We start from the raw sequence: 26903 nt of genomic DNA, 5'->3' as shown, positions 1-26903 counted from the left end.
GTAATTGAGGCATCATCAGAAACATACTTATAGGTACTTCTGGGAATGTGGGAATAACCATACCAATTATCATACTAATCATAAAAAGGCAGAGAAATGAAGGCAGAGTGAGGTACAGGCATGAGATTCTCTTTCCTATAGTAGAAGGGCAGTTGGGTGTCCAAGATAATGGATTAGATTGGCCTAGGAAACTGTTGAATTGAGGAAGACTTAGGTGTATAGACTTCTAAAAGAGTCCTTATATAATCAGATACTGATAGTTATTGGATGTCTAGGCATAGTTTTGAAGTCGGGAAAGTTTCTCTCATCTTTCTCCTTTTTTTAATAAAAATGAAATTTATATCATGCATATCTTAAATATTTTTTATACTTATCTCTTTTGTTTTTACATACCTACCTTAACTACTATATAATAAAGACTGAAGAAAGAATAAGAAAGAAAACATTTTTTAAAACTAACCAATATATTAAAAAAATTTTATATTATATGCAATATTTCATACCCTGTCCTCTACCAAGGAAGGGTATGGGGACAATGCCCCTCTTCAAACCTTTTTTCTACTTGCCTTTTCATTATTCCATAGAAATCAAGGATGGCGATGATGACAATATATTCTAATATACAACCTAGCAAATATGGATAATATAGATAAGACTAACTTTTGACTGTTTCTAGTCTCAGATACCACCCAGATTTCTTTTTATAGCTCCAAACTATTTCCACTCTCTTTTATTGTATTTAATTGGATGTGTCTATCCCATTAGACTGCAAGCTCCTGGAGCAAGGGCTGACTTTTACCTCTTTTTGTGTCCCAGTGCTTAGCATAATGCCTAACACATAGCAGATGCTTAATAAATATTTATTGAATTGAATCAGATTGTTATAGTAGAAAGAAACCTGAGGCCTAGCATTGCCACTTAACAAAGTTTGTAACCTTTAGGAAATTGCTTCACTACTCTGTATCTCATTTCCTTATTTGTTAAATGGGTGTAATCATTCTTGCATTGGCTATCTTACAGTGTGATTATAAGGATCAAAGAAAATGATGTATGTAATAAAGTGCTTTATAAAAAACCATATGGTCACATAAATTTTAAAATTATTGTCATTGAACATCAGCAGACAGATCTGTTTTGGAACCAAGATTTAATCTTGCTTTAGTTTATTCTTGCTTTCTATCTGTATTTTTGTTATTGTATTTTTAAGATTTTGTCCAAATTTGGACCGTAGGTTATTTTATGCTGTTTCATAAATGCTTTTTCCAAATAATTTTATATGAAAGATGTCTAGCAGGTTAACAGTACCTTTATTTTTCCTTTGGGAAATACTCCCAATAATTCACAAGTTTTTTTTTTCTATTTAAACATCTTTAAACACTAACTTTCTGAACAATATTGGGTTTTTACCATTTCTTGTAGTTACTGTTAAGAGATTTTATTAATTTCTCCTTTTTTATATTTAAGAAGAAAAAGAGCAATAATATTTTTTAGTTAGAGACCCCCTGTTGTACCACTTGGCAGTTTAGAGACCCCTTGCTGTGCCACTTGGCAGTTGATGACAGTTAGAAGGGTGTGGCTGAGTGTGGTTAGTAAGTTGCAGACTGTTGGAAAGGGCTTTTTGTCTCTAGGCCAAAGGAGTTTATGTGTCTTGCTTTCTCTGGGACTGTTGGAGTCAGAGAAATGAATTAAGGCCTTAAAGTCTTATTGATTATTAATAACCTGGATAGATAAGGTAGATAGTGGTTATATTATCAGATAGAGTGAGTAGTGAAGAGTAGGTGAAGGTTTCGGCCTAGCAAAAGATACTGCCTTCTCAGACAGGTAGATGTAGGGTTTTCTAGAAAAATTTAGTTAGGATCGGGATCTGGGGTAATAGTTACAAACTATTATAAGATTACTTTCACTTTGCTCCTTCCTATTTCCTATCCATATTTCCTAATAATAAACAGTATTTTGCATTTAATAAACTGTGCACTGGATTTTGATCAAACTCCTGCTTCCAAAATTTAACCCCTCACATTGCCATAGCAGAGTAGCCTAGAAGCAGAGGAAAAATTGCTTTTATCTACAATCTACAATCATATAGTTGTTGGGAAAACAAATCGTTTAATGTACCAACTTTCTTGTCTCCAAAAGAGAGTTTCTCTCTCAGAGTATTACTTTGTCTTGTATTTTTTAAATATAACATTAGCTTTTCTACTTTAGAAACGTTATCCTTCATTCTGGATTTGCTCTTATATACATAGCAGGACAAATTCCCCAAAGTTTGATTATGTGCTTCATAAAAAAAAATCTTATAATTATAGTTGATGGTCTTTACTTTCAGTAATAGGCATATTTAATTCAAGAAACTTTAAAAAATGTATTGCTGACTTTTGTTTTATGTCAGTCATCTCTAGATATACTCCTGTTTTTCCTCACCAATTAAGTATTTTGTTAAAGGCTATACGTACAAATATACATAGTCCCTGTCTTGAGAGGGAGTGTTTGGAGCTAGTTAGAAAGAATATTATTCTCTTCTTGAGCTACTTGATTAATTTTTACTTTCTTTTTCTTGGCCTTTGAGAAACCCTGTAAATTTTAAGATGGAAAAACCTGATAACTTGGTCATGGAAGGAATCAATATGCAGCATTTCAAGACATTAAAAAGACTAGAGATAAATATATGGTTATCATCAATTCAGTCTGCATTTACCAAAAGTGCTTTATTGCCAGGAACTGTGCTTGGTGCTGGAGGTGCAAATGTATGAAAGAAAAACTGCTGCGTTCCTCTAAGAACTTAAATTGAATTGAGAGATTAAAAAATGCATATATATAATTGAGGAGAATATTACCAACTAGAAGCATCATGGGAAGTTTTTAGTTAGAACCTGGGCTAAGTCTCAAAAAGATTCTAAAAAGTAGAGATGAAGAAGAAAATTATTTCTAGCATGGGGGAGGGGGTAACCTATCCAAATGCCTGAGATTGAATGATAAAATTGGAGAATAGTATGTGGACCAGTTTGACTCTTAAGAATGTAGAGTGTGAGAAGGAGAATAATATGAAATGAGTCTGGAAAGATATTTTGGCTTTTGGAAAGGATAGATTGTAGATAGGAGGGACTAGAAGCATGAATACCAATTATGAGGTTATGGAGAGAATTAGTACCAGAAGGCTATCACTATAACCCTAGGATGATAGGGGCCTAAACTAGAGTAGAGTTGAATGAGCAGAAAGAAGATGCATGCTAAAGATGTTTTACCACTGAAACTTCACGATTGATTGGATATAAAGGCCTTGTAAAAAAGGAAATTGGTCCATTATTATTTTAGTGAAATGGAAAGTATTATAGATTTATTGAGAATAGTGTATATTTACAAAGTGCTTTTAAAAAATATTAAAAGCTTTAATGCATTATCTCATTTCTGTCCTCCCAACAGACCTTTAAGATAGGTGCTATTATCATTCTCATTTTACATGAGAAAACAGACTCATGGAGGTCATATCTTGTCTTTGGACACATAACTGTTAAGCCTCTGAAGTGGGATTTGAATAAGGTCTTTCTGCCTGTTCATGGCTCTAATTACCATGCTGTTCCACATTTATTGAGAATAGGATTAAGTGTGAGGTACTGGGAAATCTTTAGAGTTCACTTTTGGTTTTGAGGTTCATCAGCTTATTGTGGATTTTGAAAATCCACATAAACATTCACCTGTAAGTTGTGCAAGATAGTTTTCACTGGCTTTATTTGTTGGGTTTTTTCCCCCCTCTTCAGAACTTTAAAAAAAAAAAGGTGTTGTTTTTTTCCTTGAATTTGCTTTTTACAGCTCTGTTCTTTCCAGCCAAACTGGCCTACTTGTTATTCCCCAACAAAACAGGCCATCTCCTGTCTCCTGAGCCTTTGCATAGTCCCCGTGCCTGGAATGTGCTAGATGGAAGCTGAACTTGAGTAATTGTAATAATCAATCTTAGACCCAGAAAGAATAGACAGTATGAAAGCAAAAGGCTTGTTGGAATGAAAAAATACTGTCTTTAGACCAACCATGACCTTGAGCAAATGGTTTAACTTTGTAATTTGGGACTTTGTTGTTTTATCTCTGGGATGGGCAAGATATAGCATCTGCCTCTATGTGACATCATAGGAGATAGTAATGGTAAAAATGCTTGGAGCTTATTAACTTTTTTTTTAAAAGTACAATATCAATTCATTATGAACTGGTGGTATTCATTTGAGAACAAGAAATTAATGACAGTCCAGTTTCATTTGAAAAATAATGATTTGTTTTTTATAAATAACTAACCTGAAAACTACTTTGTGTGTTAATGCATGTCTGATTTGAATGCCCATAGTGTTTGGAAATGTTTCCATGGAAACTTTGGTGACTTTTTGGAAAAAAGTGTTTATGGCAAAAAGTAAAAACCCAAGAAAGGATACATTGACCTTTTTGATCCAAATTAACTGGGGTTAATTATCTTTTCCTTCTTCAATTACATATTAAATTTAACTTTCTCTTTATTTTCAGTTGGGATTAGATTTGGAAGAACTTGAAGAAATAGAAGAAGATGCAGGTCTTGGTAATGGAGGACTGGGGAGACTGGCAGGTAAGGTTTTTTTGGTTGGTGTCATAGTTGAACCAGCTAATTCTACTGGTTATAGCAAGAGTTCACAATTTTATACTTTTCATTCCTCCACCTATATAGATTGCAAATTTTTGACTACTGAATAGTTTGTGTGAGACATTACAGAAAAAATTAATTACTAGACTTGTGGTCATATTCCTATCCAAACTTAGACATATAATCTTTTGTAAAGCCTCACTTGAAAACTGTTTAGCTTGGTAGGATTTATAAGAGCTTGCACTATTGGTTTAGCACTCAAGAACCTAATGTCACCCCATAATAAAGTATCAGAGTAGTTCTCTAGTGTAGAATTACAGTGCTTAATGCATGTGTATTTATTAGTTTTACATAGAAAAGATCTTTATTCTCTGACTACTATATCCTTACCCTAGTTGACAGTACTGCAAATTAGTTATACAAAAAACTGGTTGAGAGAGCTTGAGCACAAACCATATCTGTTAATTAAAAAAAAAATGAACATCTGTTAAGGGTGCCACTATATATATATAATAAAACCCTTTAGTGCCATCTTTATACATGAAAGGTAATACACAAGTATCCTTCAATCTAATCAGGACAAGTGGTGATGCTTCTCAAAATGTAGAAATAGCTGGCTTACAGGAGGCTTAGAGCTTTGCTCTTTGACCCTCTTCCCTAAAGCTGAGGAGTAACTTAGTAGAAACCTGTATTTGTCAAAAGATTTTATTGAGTATACACAACTAGCCACAAACAAACCTTTCCAGGTGTTCATAACTCATAACTGCCCTGAGCATGAGATATAGGGACTTTGTAATTCTTGGAAGCCACATTCTACTCTCTTTTGTAACTCCATTAATAGTCCTGGGTAACCTACTTTAGCTATTTGTTCTCATTTTGTAGCCATTAACATGTTAACTTAGACTGGAAGTTCACAGAGGCTTTTAGAAGAAATAATCAGAGTCCTTTTATTAACTTGCCTTACCTGTTAGATGTAAATGTTTCTAAATAGGTGATTTGGGGCAAATTAATAGCCATACCAGTGAAATGAAAAATTGTCCTGAAATAAAACTTGACTATCAGAAGCCAAGGGGGACCCAAGTAGAATATAAATGGTAAAGCTAATCACATTGTGCCTTGGTTTTCTCCATGTTTTCCTATGTGAGAAGTGTTCTAATCTAGCCTGTGGGATTCACAAGCCTTATATTAGCTAGTAACTCAGCCCCTGTGAAGCACAATGTCGGGGCCCAGTTCTAAGGATGACATTAGCAAAACAGCTTTTAAAGCTTCCCTTTTATATATATAGAAAAAATCCTATCTCTGACAGGCTGATGATATTTCATTAATTTTCTTTGCTTTTCAAGGATTCTTGGTAAGACAAGGTTTTATTGTGGGATTTTCCTTCATGGACTTCCCTGACCAGCAGGTCCCACAAGGGAAGGGGCTCACCTCTGTGATGGGACCCGAGGAGAGGTAGGAACCGAGAACCAGGGTGGAAAAGAAAGACACAGACAAGTCAGTGTTTGAATAGGGCAGGCAATCCCTATGATACTCCCTTTGATAGGAGAGTATGAGTACAAAGGAACAAAGGAACAAAATGAGTACAAAGGAGGTGGATGAGGAGATTAAGATAGGGAATGCAGGCCGAGATGGTTACAGCCTCGGGGAAGGAGAGGGTTAAGAGGAGAGAGAGACATAGTCAATAAGGAGCTGAATGGAGCTCCATGAAAGGGGAGAGAAAGCCAAGAGGAAGTTCATGGGTTTGCCTCTGATTTTAATCCTGTCCTGGTACTCCCAAGCACGTAGTAACCACATCACAAAGTATAGACAATTAAGATTGGGTGGCAAGGTAGAGGGGACACCTTTGGGTGGGCAGATTGCAAACCCCTGCTTTCCCAGGGAATTGAGTCCGAGCATGTTAATGAGTTTGTCTTAGCCAAGGGCCACATGGCCAGTTCAAGGTTACATTCACAAGCCTCATTGGTATAATCTTATGCTTGGAGACACAGTAGCCATACAGTCATTTATATTTCATAGATGTGTGAATATTCTTGGGATGCTACATATCCCCCTTTTTGTTTTTTTTAAATAAAATGAAAGGTGATTGATATAGAAATGTGACTAAAATTAAAATATAAAAATCATGTAGCATCATCAATTGATGCTTCAAGTGATTAAAAATAGACATTCAATATATATTGCCATAGCCTTGGCTGAAAAAAGTAAGTGTGATTAACAACAATAATAAAATCTTCCTCTTTGCTCATAAAGATTATTGCAAAGATAAAATGTGTTCTTATTACTAAACAATCAAAATCAAGGATGAAAATTTTCATAAACGATTAAAAATAATGACAAAAGTAATGAGAAAATAGATTTCACTCTGATTATCCTGAATTATTGAGGGTAGTAGTCCCATAGAACATAGGACAGGTGCATTAGATTATCACCCACACACAGTTAGGATTATAAGAAGTTGCCAGAGCTTTCATAGCAAGATAAAAGATGACTGTATCTGGATATGAAGGGGAATTTCCTTTTTCTCCCTTGTACTGATTATGCATTTTAGGGATATACCCGCCTAGATGCCTGCCACATGGCAATATGGTTGGACTTTGATACCTGAGCCACCTGTGAATGAGGGTGTCAAGCACCGTGTCCCAGTACCTCTAACCTCAGCAGCCCACATATATCCATCTCTTATGGAATATATGCCTGTATGTGTGGTTTTGGCTATCCGGCCCATTGAGGTGTCTTCTGTATTCCCTTTTTATGCAGTCAGTGATGGTTTCCCAGTATAGTCACCTGCAACTTTGACAAATGCTGTCATGTTCTTGTAATCTGATACTGTTGGGTACATATTAAGAGAAACATTTGCACCTTCATTGCTCAGGATTAGAGTGTTAAAAGTACTTGAAATATTTTTCAAAATATAAGAGAAAAATGAAAACAACATAGTATAATCAAAATATTCAGAGAAAAGTGAGAGCATCAAATCAAAATTGCTCAACAGGATTAAAATGATATAAAAATGGTATAAAAATGTTCTTAAAAATACTTTCTCTCTTATCCCCCCCTTTTTTTTAGCATACCAAATATATTAGCATCTTTTACATTTTTCAAACAGTAGTGCAAACATTAATACAAATATCAATTTTGCCATAACTATGACATTTTGATTTGTTGAAGACATAACAAAAATGCAGCTAATGAAATGACTTTGTACATTCTGGCTGCATATTTCTTATATGAGCCTTATTTAAATCTCTGCTATAAATGAATTAATCAATATAATAACCAAGAATATAACATAACCAATGTTTGCAAAATTCATTCCACCAAACCAATGTTTGGACTGATAGAAGCTTGAGTTGCTTTCTATGTAGAAGCAATTTCTACAGTTACTTGTTCATACAGAGTTTGATGTAACTTATTTTTCCTAGTTATGAATGAATAGTATTCAATGTGCTTTCTCTACAATCTTATTAGTGCCAAATTTTTTCCTATTTTCAATACATACTCCAAAAAGGAGAAACTTAGTGTATACTTTGCCCTTGCTCCATGTATGTGTGTAATAGCCTATTCCATCTAGGAGGTTCAACAACTGCGCGTCCACAGAGATTGTCCAACCTAGGCTTTACTTTCATGTACCAGAACGTCTTCCAGTACTTGAAGTAGAAGCTAATAGACCCCGAATCCAGCGGCCTGCCTGAATTCTGGGACTGGTGTTAGAGAGCAAGAAAGAGTTCCCTAAAGATATTACCCAAGAGATGGGGTTTCAGGAGTAGTGATCAACAATGATATTAACATTTAACTACAGCAATGGCAGCTGGCACATAATGTCTACATAGATTTCGTCTATATAACCTACACATAGATGTAGATGATCAATTTTCAATAACATTGGTTCCTAATTAAAAATTTCTGAAGTGCATTTTGCCTGATATCTCATCCCTTTTTTAAGAGTGATATTAGGACCATCTGTCCATTAAACATTCCTGTTCAACATCTCTTGCATTGAACATAATTTTTGTAGTCAGGGTTGCTAGGTTTGTGTTATGAATGAAAAATTTCTATCCTTCCCTTTGGAGAGTCATACCAATGTCTATTCCCTTGTTGATAGACCAATTTTTTACAATACAAGGAGTTTTACAATGCATACAAAATAAATTTCCTTTTGACATATATAACAGATATCCAAAATTAAAGATATACATTAGTGTTTGAATAATTATAGCTGTTTCGATTTTGATCCCATGATAAAGTCTTTGGAGTGTGGGATCCATCTGATGTCATAAATATATACGAGTGGGGTTTAGTCCATACAAGTTGACATGCTTGATATTGGTTTAGGTATAAAAGACCAATGGATGTCAGCATGACAATTGTCCATCAGTAGAATAGTAAATGTCATTAAAAGTAGTGTAATGTCAGTGTTTGGTTTTTATAGTCACCAATAATGGTTTCTTCCCGTGTGCCTGTTATTCAATCAGCTGGCATCATAGATGGTACTCGTCTGCTTCTCTTCCTGGTCCCGTGCCACATGGCATGACGTGCTTGGTGGGTGACCAGGTGTTTTCATTCTCTGTAAACATACAAACAAAACCTCGACCCAAAATTATCATCCTGTTGGGTCCCTGACAGTCTTAATCTCCTGGCAATATTCAGCCCAATCCATGTACAACATACAATGCAACGTTTATCATTACATGGGAATTGTGATTTAATAATATTAGCTTATATTCCTTCTGGGGTGTAGGAGAGATAGATGGTTAGTAATACCATTTCCACCCCGTTTTTCTTTTTAAAAGCTTCACTGCCTTTTCCAAAAACATAGACTATTGAATAAGAATGATTCTAATGCAGACCTAATTTGTTCTCACAAATTTAAAATGAACCCTTTAAGATAAATATTATACATACATTTTGGATGATAGCAACAATTTGTGTTACAATTGGACAGTATTCACTGCATTGTTTTAACATTTCAATCGTATGATATTCATTTGATCAAATTTGGGTAACATGGAACAATTCCAATAAAATAATTGCAGGTTACATATTGTACAAATACCCTTTGAATTTTTCAGGTACATGATAAACCTAGATATTACAACAAATACCCATATACTGGCATAATAGAATGCTAGTGAGTAACAATGATATTTTTCTCTAGGTAGATTGTCTTTCATACAAGTACATTTGTGTGGATATTGCATTAGATCTGCCTATAGGGCAGTGATGGTTTTTCCAGCTCATTGGCTGCTTTTCCTGTTGTCTGGCATTGGTGCCATGTTGTGGATGGTGCCAGGTACATCTGCATTGACTTTCTGGGCAGACTGTCTTTCAGCTGGATCATTTCAGTTTTCTTCCATGGACTTCTGGTATCTGAGAAAATAAACAGAAATCTCCACCCCAAAAGAAAGCCTTATTGGGTCTTGTTAAATTAGAAAGTGGCTGAAAATATCTCCTTCTTGTGTTTGGAGTTTGGGGCTTATCAATCCCTTTGAGCCCTTTTGAAATTGCTTGCATTTAGGCCATGGATTATCCCATTCAGCCCATGTATTGCTGTTACAAGCACTGTTACTCCACAATTGTTTTGGAATAGTTAGATATGCCCAATTATTTAAAAGATCTGTAATAACTTTGCATACTTTAGGAGCATGAAGAGTTGGATACAATGGAAATTACTGAACATTGAATAAGTGCTATAAACAGGTTTACATTTATTTATGGTGTTTGTTGGTATTTTACATGTAGGATTTTCTTATATTTGCTTGAATACCCCTTGCTCCTTTCTTTGAGCAAAAGTTAACTTTATTACAGATATTGTTTATTCATGAGTTCAGTTCTAGGAATGTTCTTTTTCCCTTAGAAAGTAACAATTTTTCCTTATTTTCTCTTTTCCTCCTTTTTAGTCCAACCTAATTCAAGGATAAAAATTAATTAATCCTTAGAATGTTGTCGCATTTCCCTACCAAGAAAGGATTGGGAAGGGAATGAAATAATAGCCTTCACATTTAACATTTAGCCTCTTGGTTCATTATTAGCTTTGTGGCCTCAGACTTGTTCTTAACCTCCCTCCCTTCAGGCCTATTCACACCAGCCTTTCTTTAGTTTAATGTTGGTTATGGTAACCATAACAGAGTAAAATAGGAACTTGTACTGGTTATGCATGTTAACATCTCTGGATTCAACTAACCTAAGTGCTTTGCACAGTGCCTGGCACATGGTTAGGTTCATAATAAACAATATATAATATAATATAATATAATATAATATAATATAATATAATATAATATAATATAATATAATATAATATAATATAATATAATATAATATAATATATACAATAGTAAACAAAGTTTTTATTGAGTGAATTGTCATAGGGTACCATAGTTTTTCTTCTAAGCGTACCATTTCCTTTCAACACTGTTTTCCTTTGAGATAGCATGCTCAGAGCTTTTCTCATCTTTAAAAAAATTGGCTTTTTAGGGGCAGTTAGGTGGCTCAGTGAAGAGAGGGGGAATAGGGTTCAAATCTGGCTTAAGACTCTTCCTAGCTATGTGACCCTTGGCAAGTCACTTAACCCCAAATTGCCTAGCCCTTACTGGCCTTCTGCCTTATAACCAATGCTTAATATCAAGTGTTAGGCAGAAAGTGTTATTTTTTTAAAAGGCTTTTTCCATGGGAAAAGTTTAAGAAAATAGAAACAGATGGCAATTAGAGTATGATCTGATTTCAGTTTTGTACCGAAAGGTTCTTAGACTATCAGAAGATAAAAGAATGCATATATATTTTGTTTTGGAGTTACATGAGGAGAGACACATAGTGTTCTTGTTCTACCTTTTATGAGGGTTCCCTATGTACCCTGTACTACTTTTCAGCATTGCCACTATCCAAAGCTTCAAGAAGAGTGATTGTATCATTACTTTTAATATCCCAGGAATGGTTTGGACATAAAAAGGCCCCAGCCAGCGACTTTTAATTCTGGTTGTGCTTTTACCCTTTTGGTTAATAGGTTTCTTATTTAAGTAAATAGCCCTAATATACAATGTCACCCCACTCCTGGCCCCTTTGCTAGGTGGCTCTAGACCTGGAGTTAAGAACACTTAACTCCAGTTAAGATCCTGCCTCAGACACGTACTAGTTTTGTCACCCTAGGCAAGTCACTCAATCTCTGTCTGCCTCAATTTCCTCATCTTAAAATAGAGAATAATAGTTGTTACCTCCCTGAGTTATTGTGAGGATAACATGAGATAATATTTGTAAAGCACTTTTGTAAATCTTTTAAGTGCTATATAATTGCTAGCTAAACTATATTTTTACTATTTTTATTCTGTTCATTTTAAAAAATATATGTTCTTCTAGAACCATAGATATTGCATTTCATTCCACAAAGTATCAGTGAGGATATTTTTGCTCCCAGGTAATTGAGATTTCTATTTACTCCTGTTTGTGGCCTAAATTTCAAACCTTCATTATGACACTTGAGGTCATGGGTTTTAATGCGGGCTCTTTTCTGGTCTATTATTTCCTTTGAATATCTCCTCCTTTCTTTGAACCTCTTTTTAAATCTAATACTGGTGATATATACAAGCAGTCTGCCCTTCATCCTTTTTTTTTTTTAAACCCTCACCTTCCGTCTTGGAGTCAATACTGTGTATTGGCTCCAAGGCAGAAGAGTGGTAAGGGCTAGGCAATGGGGGTCAAGTGACTTGCCCAGGGTCACACAGCTGGGAAGTGTCTGAGGCCAGATTTGAACCTAGGACCTCCCATCTCTAGGCCTGGCTCTCAATCCACTGAGCTACCCAGCTGCCCCCCATCCTTTTTAATTTAATAGTTCTTTCAATTAGATTTGTAAGACCCCTAGCAAATAACTTATGAGCCTTTGTTAGATGTACTCTAACTCTGGCACATAATATATCAAGCTAAATTATAAACTGTGATCCAGAAATCCCATTCTCAGATGCCACTTTTTTAACCAGCTGTCTCTTTTTTGCATCTCCATGCATCCATTGGGCAATAGAGAAGAAAAACAAAACGTGCCCCTATGTTCAGTGACCTCTTAGGTGTATATACCTAGCAGTGAGATCTCTGGGGCAAAGGATGTGAACTTTTAATTGCTTTGCAGAATGGTTGGATCAATTCACAATTCCACTAACAGTGCATTTGTATGCCATCAATTTAATTAAACAAAGCCCTTTGGGAAAAAAAGCCCTTCTCTTTGCAGAGTACTCTAGTAGATTTTGAAGGCATTTTTGATTTAATAGCGTCATCATAATCTTAGTCAGTAACATTTAAATCACTTTCTTGTGATTTATGATGGCAGCCTGTGAGTGACAGAATCCTTTCAATTAAAAAAAATATATTTTTAAGCACCAAAAAAGGCATTTACATATACATAGAACACAAAAAGAGGCCATTTCATACCACTTAAAAATACTTTATTTTTAAAACTGTCCTACTTTGTGCTTCCTTATAAACTTCCTTCAGTTACCTTCTCTGCATTTAAACATTTGTTTCAGTGACCCTCTTTTTTAATGTCATTAGTCCTGACCTCCCCTCTTACACTAAACCCCCTTCCTCTGATGAAAAAGAAAGGAATAAAGAAAAAATATCAAGTAAGCATAGTCAAGCAAAACAGATCCAAACAGTGAATATGCTCAGAAATATAGTTCTCCTTCTACTCCTTGACACACTTATCTAACTCTGTCAGGAGGTGGGTGACATTTCATATCCTCTGGGATATATGAATGATCACTCCACTGATTATAATCCTTAACTTTTCATAGTTTTTCTTTATATTGCTATAATCCTTGTATAAATTATTCTTATAGTTCTACTCACTTGATTCTATATCATTTAATACTACCCAGCATTTTTCTGAAATCATCTTTTGTCATTTCTTATGGCATGGTAATACTTTATTATAATCATATGCTATAGTTTGTTGTCATTGAACAATTGCCCAATTGGTGAGAATTCTCTTAGGTTCTAGTCCTTTTTTTCTTTTAATTCATACCTCATCCCCAGCTTGCAACAAGAAATTTGTTTTGCCTGTGACTATTTTCTCCCTAGTATTGTTGTTATTTCCACACCAAACTCTTTTTTGTGTGTGTGTGTGTGTGTGGTCAAGCCTTGGATTCCCTGGGCCAGGCTGACTTTATTGGAATGCTGACTGCTGGGCAGCTTTGGTCATTGTTGCTCCCTAGGACTTCGAAGCCCCAAACTCCTGCTGGAGCAGGGACTGGCTGTAGTCAGACTGGATGAGAGTTAGAGCAGCTGTTCTGTGATACCTCAATCTGTACTCTAGGAGCCTTTATGACTGTCGCCTCAGCCTCTGCTGTGGTCTCCTCATCTGCTATTACCATTGTCTCTACAAGATATACAGCCTATACCACTGTCCCAGATACTTGGGAGTGGCAAAGCTGTTTTGCAGCAGATGTTTACCTACAGTCAATAGATGGACAATGTCCTGGTGAGTGGCTATTTCATTTTCCTCTGCAACATCAAGATGCTGAACAACATGAATTTCTTAGTGTGCGAAGGGATGAGTTCACAGTCTTGTCATCTACCTACCTGGTTTGCCCTCCAAATTCCCAGTCATTACCATCCGCCCTGGCTTCCCCACTCTCTGGACCCCATAGGAATTGCCCTCTTCCTTGTTCTGAACCCTGAGCACTACCAATTTACCAGCTACATGACCCTAGGAAAGTCATTCTAGCTTGTTGAACTTGTTTTCTTACCTGTGTAATGAAAACAATTTTGCATAACTTATGTTGTTAGTACCAAATGGAATCATGTAACAAGAGATTTTTGTCTAATTGAACTTGTGATCAACTAAACTAGTCCCTTATCTCATCCTTGTATGGTTGACTTTCTAAATATGGTTATCTGATTTTTCATTTATCTGCTTTAAATTTAATATTGCTGCTTGCAACTTGTCTGTTCAGTGTTCAAGATATGCACTAGGAGAAAGTGCATTGTATTTGGAGTCAGCAGACCTGGGTACAGATCTGAGATACACTACTTGCTGCCTATTGTAATGAAGGAATTGGAGAAGAGAAGATGATGGGAAGAAAGAGGGAATAGGGGTGAGAGAGAGTGAAAGGATTGTATTTGTTCTTCTCCCTTACTTCTGGGGGAGATAAGCCAGGTCCTGTGCCCTTGAAAAGGGAGTATGTCTCCCCAGAGATGTTTCTGGGAGATGGAGGACAGGAGACTAGAGTGGGAATGCCTCACTGAATTGGCAGGATGCCTCCCTCAGAGGAGCCCAGAGCTCCTGAAGTCAAATCTGTCCTTGAAAGGCAAGATGATCTCTTATGCCTCTTATTCCCCCAGGGACTTTAACTGTCAGCCCCTTTCAAGGTCTTAGGAGCAATCAACTGCCAAGGAAAGATGTCAGTTCCTTTGATCAGGCAATCTTGAATCACTGGGGTCTGGAAATCAACCCTTTCTTGGGGAGAGGTATGACCCTCCCAAATCTTTAGTCCCCTTAACTGTTGTTTAGAGACAAGTCCAAACCCAGAATCCTAAATGTCAAATAATTTATTGAGGTTCAAGTAGGAAGGGGATGGCAGGGAGGTCAGGCAGGAAAGTGAGTGAAAAAGGGGAGCCCTACAGATTTTCCCCTCTTGCAGGTTTACCCCCTCAGTCTGGAGGTCACAGGCTTCTCAGCCCTGACCTCTCCCTTTTGCCAACTGTTTTCTTGTCCCTACTCTCAACTAGCTAGACCTTGAAAGTATGAGTCCAGGGACATGTAAGGGAGAGACAGAAAAGTCCTAGGAAAAGGGTCTGTGGACGGCTCCCTTCAAAAGTCCAAATCCACAATCCCACTTGAGGATTTTATACTGCAATAACTGAAGGTCTTAGTGGAGGTATTCAGGGTTTAGAAGGGATAGTAGATCTCCAACGAAATAGTCTTCTCTTTTTCAGGGAATCCACCTTTCTTCTCTACCTTCCCCAAGCTAGAAGTGAGTTGCCAGTTGGATCTTCTGTCTCTTCTCTTCTCTTACCCTATGTGATCCTGGACAAGTCACTTAACCTTTCTGGGCCTTAGTTTCCTCATCTGTAACATGAAGGTTCTAAGTCCTATGACCCTTATTGAATTTTGATTCTGTCACCCAGTGTATTATTCTTCATATTTTTTTGCCTTCTATAAATTTGGTAAGCATGCCTTTGTTCTTAGATATCTTAAATAAATCAGGGCCAAGATCTAAAAACTGCTTTTCAAATTGATCTATACTTCAGTACATTAATGGATCTCTGATCTCATTAGTATGTGTTCTTCCTTCAGTATTGATGACAGCCCCATCCTTACCTTTTTATTCTTGTGTATCTTTTTCTTTATTCTTTGCCATGTCCAACATTGTGATTCTGTGACTTTTCTACATCCTCACAGAGAACCCACCCAACAGACTGGAAGCTTTTCTGTGGTTCTTTTAAAATCTCTTGGATTAGAGTGTAGCCCTTGGATTTCCCCCTCTGTTATTTATTTATTTTAGGTCCTTAACTTATGTCTTAAAATCAATATTAACCATTGGTTCCAAAGCAGAAGAGTCATAAGGGCTAGGTTAACTAGAGTAACTCGCCCTAGGGTCATACAGTGAGGAAAATGTCTGAGGCCAGATTTGGACCCAGGACCTTCTGTCCCCAGGCTTGACTCTTTTTTCCACTGAGGTACCTAGCTGCCCCTCTCTCTGATATCTCTTGCACTATGTAAAGAACGTACCAGTTTTTTTGGTTATCCATGAGATTGATGACTTAGTCGTCACTTATCATTTGCAAAATCATCTTTGGGTAGCAGCTTTACAGATTGCTTATAATACCTATTGTTTTTATCTTCACATTTTCCTTTGGCTCACTTATAGCTGTGCTTCTTTTGAGATTGTGGTGCTCTGTGATTTACATTCATAAAGCATCAGTAAGAATATATTATAAAGTTAAAATGAGGGGCTTTTATGATTGTGACTAAAATAAGGTCACTGTGTAATTTCACCCAATCTCTTCCTTTTCCTGATCAGTTCTGGGTCCATGTTTCTGGTTTGTGGGCTGTACCTGTCCAAGATACTATGTGTTGACTAATGGACTTGGTCTATTTGTGTAATTTGACAATAATAGGAGTCAGCAGTTTGGGAACATGGCTATTCAACTATGCTGTTTATAGCCCAGTTTACATTTTCTCCCTCTCTGTTACAAGCATGTCATGAAAAACTGGAACAGATTATAAACTAGATTTATATTATATATATATATATATATATATATATATATATATAAAATAGACTTATATCATATATATGTATAATAGTTTATAAATCCTCTAGCCTAAATTTTAAGGACCAAGCCAAAGAAGATTACAAGTTTAGGGGAGCCAAGATAAGGGAGAGTAGTGGTAGGAAAGTTAAGGCCTGAAAATTTACCTGTTCATATATAGCATGCTATCATCAATATGTTTGAAGTTTTATGGTTCTAGTCTTTTTACCTTTTGTAACTAGTATTCAACTTCCCTGGAGTATACAAATATCTTTTACTTGAAAAAACCTCTTAAAGTATGAACTTTGACATAGAACCAGATATAATAATTTAGTTTCTGTAGATATTTATAAATTAATAATAAATTTTTGTTGTTTTATATTTTCAGCTTGTTTCCTGGATTCAATGGCTACATTGGGACTGGCCGCCTATGGTTATGGAATCCGTTATGAATTTGGCATTTTTAATCAGAAGATTATCAATGGCTGGCAGGTATGTTGTTAATGTAAAATTTTTAGTTTATTCCTTTAGTTGATTCCTTTATAATGTAGCTTTTTTATATGAGCAAAAAAGCTGTACTTCCTGATGTGGTTTCTAATATGCTTCAACTTCCTGGAATGATTACAGGCCATGTGAATTAAAGAAAGAAAATGGGAGTAAAGTTTTTTTATTGTTCAATCCTAGTTGTAATTATAATTTGTGTTGGTGACCAGACAATTTGATAGATCATGATTGGATTATATTATTGATCCCTGACTAGAAGTAATGTGTGTTGAAGGAGAATAGGATTTAATAGGGATTCTAGCCAGGTGAGTAAGATGAGTAATATACATATTGGAGTAACTGTTATTATGAAGTTGAAGGTGCAAGCTTTGGTCATGAAACAATTTTTCTTTATGTAAAGGCAAACAAGTATGTCCAAGGATGAAATTTATGATTCTGATTTTATTAACATCCTATTGTAACTCACTGAGCTGACTTAAAACTATCCCCTAAAGAAGTTAGATGAATGAATCATCTTTTAATTCATGATGAGGCATTTGATTTCTTTTTGGCTTACACAGCTAGTTGTGAGACCCTAAATAAAAAGTTTCAAGGAATATTTTAAATGGGGTAACACAATTACCTCACTTGGGCTTAAAAAGGCCTTTTAAAAGTACCCAACAACTAAAAATCTGAACAGAAGTAAGCTTTTTACCCCTATGGATCATAATTTTAGTAAATAAGTTAATGGCAATGGTAGGAAATTCTTATTCAAGTAGACAGTAATTTTTTTTATTTAGTCAATTTCAAACATTATTCCTTGGTTACAAGAATCATATTCCTTCCCTCTCTTCCCTCCCCCCGCCCTTCCCATAGCCGATGCACAATTCCACTGGGTATTACATGGGACCTTGATCAGAACCTATTTCCATGTTGTTGATGTTTGCACTAGGATGTTCATTTAGGGTCTATATCCCCAATCATATCCCCCTCGACCCATGTAATCAAACAGTTGTTTTTCTTCGGTGTTTCTACTCGCAGTTTTTCCTCTGAATGTTTATCCTACTTCCTGTAGGTTGTTCCAGTTCACATGGAATTCGTCCACTTTATTATTACTTTGAGCACAATAGTATTCCATCTCCAACATGTACCACAATTTGTTCAGCCATTCCCCAATTGAAGGGCATCCCCTCATTTTTTTGCCATCACAAAGAGCGCAGCTATGTATATTCTTGTACATGTCTTTTTCCTTATTATCTCTTTGGGGTACAAACTCAGCAGTGCTATGGCTGGATCATAGGGCAGACAGTCTTTTATCACCCTTTGGTCATAGTTCCAAATTGCCTTCCAGAATGGTTGGATCAATTCACAACTCCACCAGCAATGCATTAATATCCAGACTTTGCCACATCCCCTCCAGCATTCATTACTTTCCTTTACTGTCATGTTAGCCAATCTGCTAGGTGTGAGGTGATACATCTCTCTGAATATAAGATAGACAGTAATTCTTACACCAATTGTTAAGAAAAAAAGATTTTGATCTGTGGTTTCTAATTGTACTCTTCCTGACCATGTAAAGAGAAATGTTTCTCTTCACTGTCATTTCCAAAATTATAAAGAGAAACATGTCCTTTGGCCAAGTTCCATATACATGAGTGATATTGTGTATTCTTACTCTCCTACTCCCAAGAATAAACATTGAGTCATTCAGGTCTTTCTAATCTTGAATGAATTTAATACTTTGTGCAACAGAAACATGCTTCTTGGCTGATAGCAGCTGGATGATCAACAGTTACATTCCATTATCAGACTTGTACTCCTAGCCTTTCAAGTGTCTTGGTGCTTGTTAGGTATGTAAAGATTAAAATTAATATCCAGTACTCCAAGTATTATATTTAATAATATTTATCTTGAAGTATAAGGAAGTAAGGCTAGCAAAAAACCAGAGCTGCTCCCACCATGGAACCAGGGAAAGAACCAGGTAGGTGGAAACAGCACTCAAAACTTTCCCCTGTAGGGAGATGCAAAAACAGGAAAAGGAAAAGGGGATTGTGGGAAATGTAGTCTTTAGGGTTCAAGATTCTAAATCAACACAGGTATAACCTTGAAAACAGTCACCTTCTTGTCCAGAGAAGGCATTGGATAGAATAAACATTGAACTAATAAAACCTAGAAAAACAACAAATTTTTTAAAAATCTCAATTAATATAAAATGTAAATTCTATTTGAAATAAACCGAGGAGCTTTTAAAAATTAATAAATGGATAGATGAATCCTTAACTAATGTGATGTTTTTAGAGATCACCAGTATCAAAAAAGGAAAAATGAAGAAAAAGGAAATCACTTCAAATATTTTTATACAATGATATGCTGATAAAACTGGTGACAAATAAAATGGTTGGGTTGTTTTACAAAAATATTAAATATCGAAATTAATGGAACAAGAAATACAGAATTTTGATAATCCAATCCAAGAAATATAAATTGAACAACCTAAAGAAATTCCCAAATAAAAAACAATCAACCTAGGACTAAATACATTTACTAATAAATTCGATCAAACATTGAGAGAAAACCTAACTACAATATTACATAATTTATTTGCAAAGATCAGGAAAGAACAGACTATCAGACTCTGTGAGAATTATAGTCCTGATAGTTAACTGAGGGATTGATAAATCAAAGAAAATAAAATTATATTTCTAATGAATGTCAGTGTAAAAGTGCTAAACAATATGTTTGCAAAGAGGCTACAGCAAACATTTTAAAAATTATGAATAATGAGTAGGATGGATTGAAATGTTAGATGCAGAGTTGGCTTAATAATAGAAAATATGTAAATATAATTGACTATTAATAACAGCAGTAATAAAAACATGACATCAGTTGATGCAGAAGTAGACTTTTGACAAAATATAGTTTTATTTATTAAAACTTTAAAAACAAAGGAATAAATTAATCATTGCTGAATGTTGATCTGTGATAAATATTTTCAACCAAAAACTAAGAACTTTATTTGTAGTGGAGAAAAGCCAAAGACATTTTCAATAAATTCAAGGTTAATGCAAGAATGGCCATTGTCCCTAGTATTCTTTCTTATAGAGTCCTACAAATGCTGACTATAACAATAAGACATGAAAAAAGAAATTGAGAGACTAAACATCTGCAAAGAAGAAAAATATGATCAATTTTTATAAATGATATAATTTCTTTTAGAGAACCCTGAAGAGTCACAAAGTTAAGATGAATGAAGTGGTAGGTTACCAAATAAACCCATGTAAGTCATTGGCCTTTTGGTATATTACTAAGAAAACTACTAGGAAGACTAGGGATAAAGGAAAAGGATCTATATGTACTAAAATATTTATAGCAGCTCTCTTTGTGTAGGCAAAGAAATAGAAATTGAAGATATGTCCATTAATTGAGTAATAGCTAAATAAGTTGTAGCATATGATTGTGATGGAATACTATTTCACCATAAGAAAGTTAATTTGTTTAAAAACCTGGAAAGTTATAAAGAGTGAAATGAGTAGAACCAAGAGAACATTATTTTTGCAACGGAAAAAGAACTTGTATATGCCTACCTTCTACGAAAGAACTGATGAATAAAAATTAGCAAAACATTGTTTTATATATGCATACATCTTTTTGTCAAATGATGCCTTCTCTAATAGGGGAGGGGGAGGGATTTATCTGAGTATTTTAATGTACCAAATAAATTTAAATTTTAAAAGACATTGCTTTCAAAATTATTTATAGGATATATGAAATATTTGTGAGTTTATCTTCCAAAGTACAAAAATTTTATGAATACTTCAAAACATCCTACCAAAATAAATAGAAAGATATTAATTGGGCATTGTTGGACTTCGTCAATATAATACAATGTTATTGTATAGATTGTTCTTCTGGGTTTGCTTACATCACTTCAATTCATACCAAGGATTCTCTGAAATTATGTCTTGTTATCTGTTAAGTGAGACAAAATAACATATACCATTACATTTATATGCCATAGTTTGTTCAGCCATCAGCTCCACCTTCAGTTCTAGTTATTGACTTAAAGATTCTCTCCTCCACCCCTCTCTACTACCTTCCTTTCAAGATCAAGAAATTTGTTTTGCTATTCCCTCCCTGGTATTATCCTCCCTCTTGATTTTTTATTCTCCACTGCTCCTGTGTGTCAGGATATACTGACAAATATTTTGGGGTCCCGAAGGGGTGAGGAGAATGAGATGTGGTGAGAAGGATGACACATGTCAGGAGGGCCACTGAAGCTGGTAGCATACAGAAATGAGGTTTATTGATCAGAGCTAGTATTTTATAGAGAAAGTGATCTAAACTAAGGGATTAAGTAAGCTTTTTGCATATACAATGAATGTAGATAATTTGTCATTCTTTTACTATAGACTTAGTTTACCTCATCAAATTTAGACAGAGTTTTCTATTGGATGATAAATCAATATGTCAATGTGTCAATATAATCCAAATTCTCATAGAATTCCGGCATCAATAGTTTCTTGGAAGGACATGCAATTTCTACAAAATATGGCAGAGGAGGATGGAAAGAAGGGGTTTTGGGAGCCTCATGTGAGGAGTGCTATGTGACTGATTCTGGTGTAAAAATAAAAATAATGATAATGGTGTGCTACACAAAATAGATAGAAAAACTCTTCCAATATAGGTTCAAAACTCATCAGATACTTTTGATAGAGGTAATCAAAATTATCTTCAGTGATGAAGTGAAGCTCAAATGTGAACTTCCCTTCAGGACCAGGAGCAAGGACACTAAAGAGACTCTTATTATAAAAATAAAGTATTTATTGAAATATATAAGGATAAATAAAGGATTTCTAATTCTAAGGGATTCTAAATCCACCCAAATAAACTCGCAGGTTCTGCAAGGAACTACTTCTCCTCACTGATCTGACTAACCCAAATTTATACTATCTAAATAAAACTACTGCTATTGTCCTTGTAAATCTTAACTTTGTCTTCAAATTATAAAATAACAAAGGCTAGCTGGTTGAGTCTCAACAAGAATCAAGTTTTAACAGACTCAGAGTCCAAACCAAAGACCAGGTTTTTCTTTGGTCTTCTCGGAGTTAAACAATCTATAAAAATCACAGTAGTGTTTCCCAAGTTGAACTCCTTCAGATCTTTCCTTCAGACAGAGAGAGAGGCAAAGATGTTATCTCCTCCAATCCTGAGAGTCTCTGAGAGTTTCTCTGCCAACTGCAAGAGAATAATTGACAAAGAAAAATGGTTATAACTGTCAACATCTGAAATCAACATGCTCTCTCACTTCTGCTTCAAATTCCAGTTCTTTTCTCAAGCCAGCCACTTTATTTCTTATCCCTAAACTAATAAAAACAATACTTATTTTTTAGTATCATCCTTACACTGGCCAGTCCAGAGCTTTGATTTTACTGGCATCCACTTTCACTACTGGGGGCTATACCCATGCCTGCTTATTTCCCCCTCCAGTTTGGTGTATTTTCACACATGAATGTGTTTATATTTAACACTCCTTTTTCTGTTTCATATAAGAGCATGGTTCATTTGTTGCCCTCTCCTCCAATTCCTTCCTCCATGTTTGTATCTTCTTCTGAGTCTTCCCATTTACAAGAATTAGCAAATTTCTCTCCCTTCTTTCTTTCTCTCAATGCTCTCTTGTCCTCTCTCTTCTTTACTTAAAAACCTCAGAACAAAACTTTTTAGAACTTTTGTTTTTCTTATTTAAATTCTTCAGTACCTTTTGAAGAGACAGATGTTGCTTCTCCCTTATTAGAATGTTACAGTACCTTGTATCATTCTTAAATATCAAATCTTTGTTTAACAATATAATTAATTTTAAATTCTTTAGTTCTCTACTCATTTTCCTCTAAAATGGACATATTTTTTTCTTCCAAGCAATATAATTTTAACTATTAAAAACACTACTATGTACTAATCACTTAACATACTGTTCTTGATCAGTTGTTTTCAATCATGTTTAGCTCTTTGTGACCTCATTTGGAGTTTTATTGACAAAGATACTGAAGTATTTTTTCGAGCAACACTTACTGTATTATGGCATATTAAATTCTACCTTGCTACTTTAATTTGTTGGTCGATTTTAAGAGACTCACTTTTACATTAGAATTGGTACTGTTGGAGAGACAGCCTGCATTGAAAAGATCATAGACTCTTCCAAACATGTATCTCAAGAACTATTTTGGTACATTGATTAGATAATACATAATTCCACACAGGAAATAAGATGTTTGGATTCTTCATGAATCCATAGGAGGTCAATCTTAAAAACCAATTGTTACTCTCCCATTTTGAGGAATTTCACTGGAGTATGTGGTTTTTGTTTTATTTCAGTGCCATAGGTTTGGTACAAAGCACACAATAAAGATAATTACAGTCTTGTAGGAGTTAAAATGATTGCTGAGTATTTTTAAATTTTGTTTTAGGTTGAAGAAGCTGATGATTGGCTACGTTATGGCAACCCCTGGGAAAAAGCTCGCCCTGAATATATGCTTCCTGTGCATTTCTATGGCCGAGTGGAACATACTGCAGATGGTGTGAAGTGGTTGGATACTCAGGTATTTTACAACTAGGAGAAAAGTAGGGTCAGATAGAATAGAATGAAATAAATCAGGTATGAGGATGTAGTTATATAACTTCATTGTGCAGTGGCCCCATGAGATTACAGCCATGCAAGCATAAAAGACCAGGCAGACAATTTTCTTTGCCTTGTAACTTGGACATTTTCTTATTTAGGAGAAAATGTTTAGCAGAGACAAAGCCTGTCCTTCTACAGGCAAAGGAAGCCCCTCTTTATAGTTTAGTAGGAGTTGTATGCTATCACTAAAGTGTCAGTTAGGTACTTTACCTTGATAATTGTTGCAGTTTATGGGGAAAATGGTATTTTGGCAGAGATAGAGGGTTCATCTTCGGTCAGGGTAGGAAGGAAAGAAATTGATGTATATATATAACTGCTTTTCTATGGAATAACAACCTCTGCCCGAATAAGTGATGCCCGAAAAGTGATGACAGTGTCATTTGTAAAAAGCCTTGAATTCCTCTCCTGACCTGAAGCTTTTATTGCACAGCAGAACACTTAGATGTTTATTTTGTTCTTTGGAGAAAGACTGAAAATTAGATTAGGCCCACTTGGGCTTAAGCACTAAATACTTAGAGAAATTAATACATAAATTGGGTATTCTGTGATTGTCAAATAGTGATATGTATTTACTACTTCTTCGTGATAGGGGAGGTATTGCTATAGTAATGAGCTCAGTGCTGTGTGGGGGAAAGAATGTTGGGCTTGGGGTTAAAAGACCAGGCTTTGGACTCTGGTCTGCTATTTGTTAATGGTATGAACGTGAGGAGAGTTGCCATACTGCCCCTCGCCTCAGTTTCTTCATCTATAAGTTGAATATAATGATGGTACATACTCTACTACCTCCTGGGATTTTGGTGAGAAAATTGCTTTCTAGGTTGTAAATATATATAAACATTAGTTTTTATCACAAATGATTATGCATCAAGATATTTTTAACTCTTGAGTGATACAATTTCCTCAACAATTCCTTAATTTCAGTTACTTTTTTGGAAAAGTTTTCTGAAATTATAGTGGTTAATCTTTCTGGCAGTCTTTTAAAAGATTTAATTTTATTTTTACTTTTTGTTTTTATGTAACAGTTCCTTCTGGGGATCCACCCCTCTCCTTTTGAATCCTCTTTATAAAATAAAGAAAATTGGTCTACATCAATCAATTAGTAGACATTTATTAAGCTCCTGCTACATGCCAGATACCATCCTAAGTGTTAGGAGATACAAAAGGATGCAAGACAGTCCCAACTCTTGAGTTTATAATCTCATGGTGGAGACTACATGCAAATAGATGCATACAAATCAAGCTATATACAGGAAAAATAGGAAAAAATTAACAGAGAAGAGGCAACTTTTTGCCATAACTGCTTAGTTATGTCATATTATATGGTATTTTGATTTAAGTGGTCCTTCTCAGTACCAAGCTTGTAAAATTATTTATAACAACTCTGAGGTCCCTTAAAGTAACCTAATTAGTCATTCATCGCTCCATCTGTTAAAGAACAGATCTTCATCAAGCTTTCAAGATTTTAAGCAAACAAATTCCACAGATTGAGAAAAGGACAGTTTTCCAAGCAAAATTGTATCACTGGTAATGAATGCACTTTTGTTTTGAAAGACCCTCAAAGGGTTTCACATTTATAAGATTTATTTAAAGTATTTATATACTTGTGTATGCTCATATATGTATATACTAACATACATATAATATACATATACATTTATTCAGATTTCTTATAAGAAAAAATGTTTTTATGATTAGATGGTTAGTAAGAAGAATGGATACTTGTAATGTGACAGGGCTCAGAATGTAGCCATCCACTTGCTTAGAACTTTTTTCTGCATGCTTGATACTGAAGATCCCAGAGAACACAGTGCCAGCTAAGATCAGAGCTGGAGAGCTGAATGAAAACATGTTACCACAGGAATTTATGTGAACATTAGATAGCTGATGAGTCCAGGATGTTCTAACTCTGCATGCTCACTTTCCTTTGTGGCCTGCCTATTGGCAGTTAATGTATGTTTGTTTCCAAAAGCAAAACATCATTCTTTGTGTTTTCATGTCTTCTCCTTTCTCCATTAAATCAAAAAACAATTCTCCAGAGCATCAGGATTGAAAAAGTCTTAATGAAGTGTGTGTGTTTTGTTGACCTTGATTCCTTAAGCTGGCTAAAGTGAAAGACAAGGAGTGACTTCTGCTTTGCAGGTGGTGCTTGCAATGCCTTATGATACTCCAGTGCCAGGATACAAAAATAACACTGTTAACACGATGAGGCTGTGGTCTGCTAAGGCACCCAATGATTTCAACCTTCAGGAATGTGAGTTTCTGGTCACTGTAATCATATTTCACCAATAATTACCTCCTGATCCGAAACATAAGCAATAACCGGGCACCTTTTTTGCAAGATGTTTTTTATTTTGTTCCTGAAATTCTTTTATTGCTTTAAAATACACATAGACTGGATTAGAAACAATTTTAAGATTTATAAATTATGCACTATATGTACCAATTCAGGCACAGTCTATGGGAGCTTTTTACTTGACATGAGTATTAGTCATTGGTTATTATGGAATGAATGTCAGGAATAGGTAAACAGCAGTGCTCTGGTAAATGAGGATATGTAGCTTAAATGCATAAAAGAATCTGGGTTTTTCCTTTAAAAAAACTTTACTAAAGTTTCATGAATAAAATATTTAAATAAAGGAAATAGAATAAGATTGAGTTGCATTAGGGCTTGAAAAATTAATTTCACAAATATATAATAGATAGGAGGATTGACTAGAAAATAGTTTATCCATAAAAGATCTAGAGGACCATTTTCTCAAAACTAATGCAATCTAAGGCCACATTTTAAAAAAACATAGTTTATAGGGAATCCTCTGCCCTGGTCATACTATATCTAATATATTGTGTTCAGTTTTAGGCATTGTAGTTTAGCATGCATATTAGTATTCTAGAAATATCCAGAAAAGAGCAGCC

At 35.2% G+C, this 26903-nt stretch overlaps 1 protein-coding gene across 1 annotated transcript in view; it reads left to right on the top strand.

Moving 5' to 3' along the window:
* The window catches only part of PYGB (glycogen phosphorylase B), an 85249-nt gene that overhangs the window by 19151 nt on the left and 39195 nt on the right, over positions 1-26903 (top strand). Inside the window, exons 3-6 of the mRNA XM_007476603.3 lie at positions 4504-4582; positions 17223-17326; positions 23779-23910; positions 26130-26241. Of these exons, the coding sequence (XP_007476665.1) occupies positions 4504-4582; positions 17223-17326; positions 23779-23910; positions 26130-26241 (427 nt within the window). The remainder of the gene's footprint in view (positions 1-4503; positions 4583-17222; positions 17327-23778; positions 23911-26129; positions 26242-26903) is intronic.

Source organism: Monodelphis domestica, chromosome 1 (assembly GCF_027887165.1).
Source record: "Monodelphis domestica isolate mMonDom1 chromosome 1, mMonDom1.pri, whole genome shotgun sequence".
Taxonomy (NCBI): Eukaryota; Metazoa; Chordata; class Mammalia; order Didelphimorphia; family Didelphidae; genus Monodelphis; species Monodelphis domestica.
This window is presented reverse-complemented; position numbering and strand designations above follow the sequence as displayed.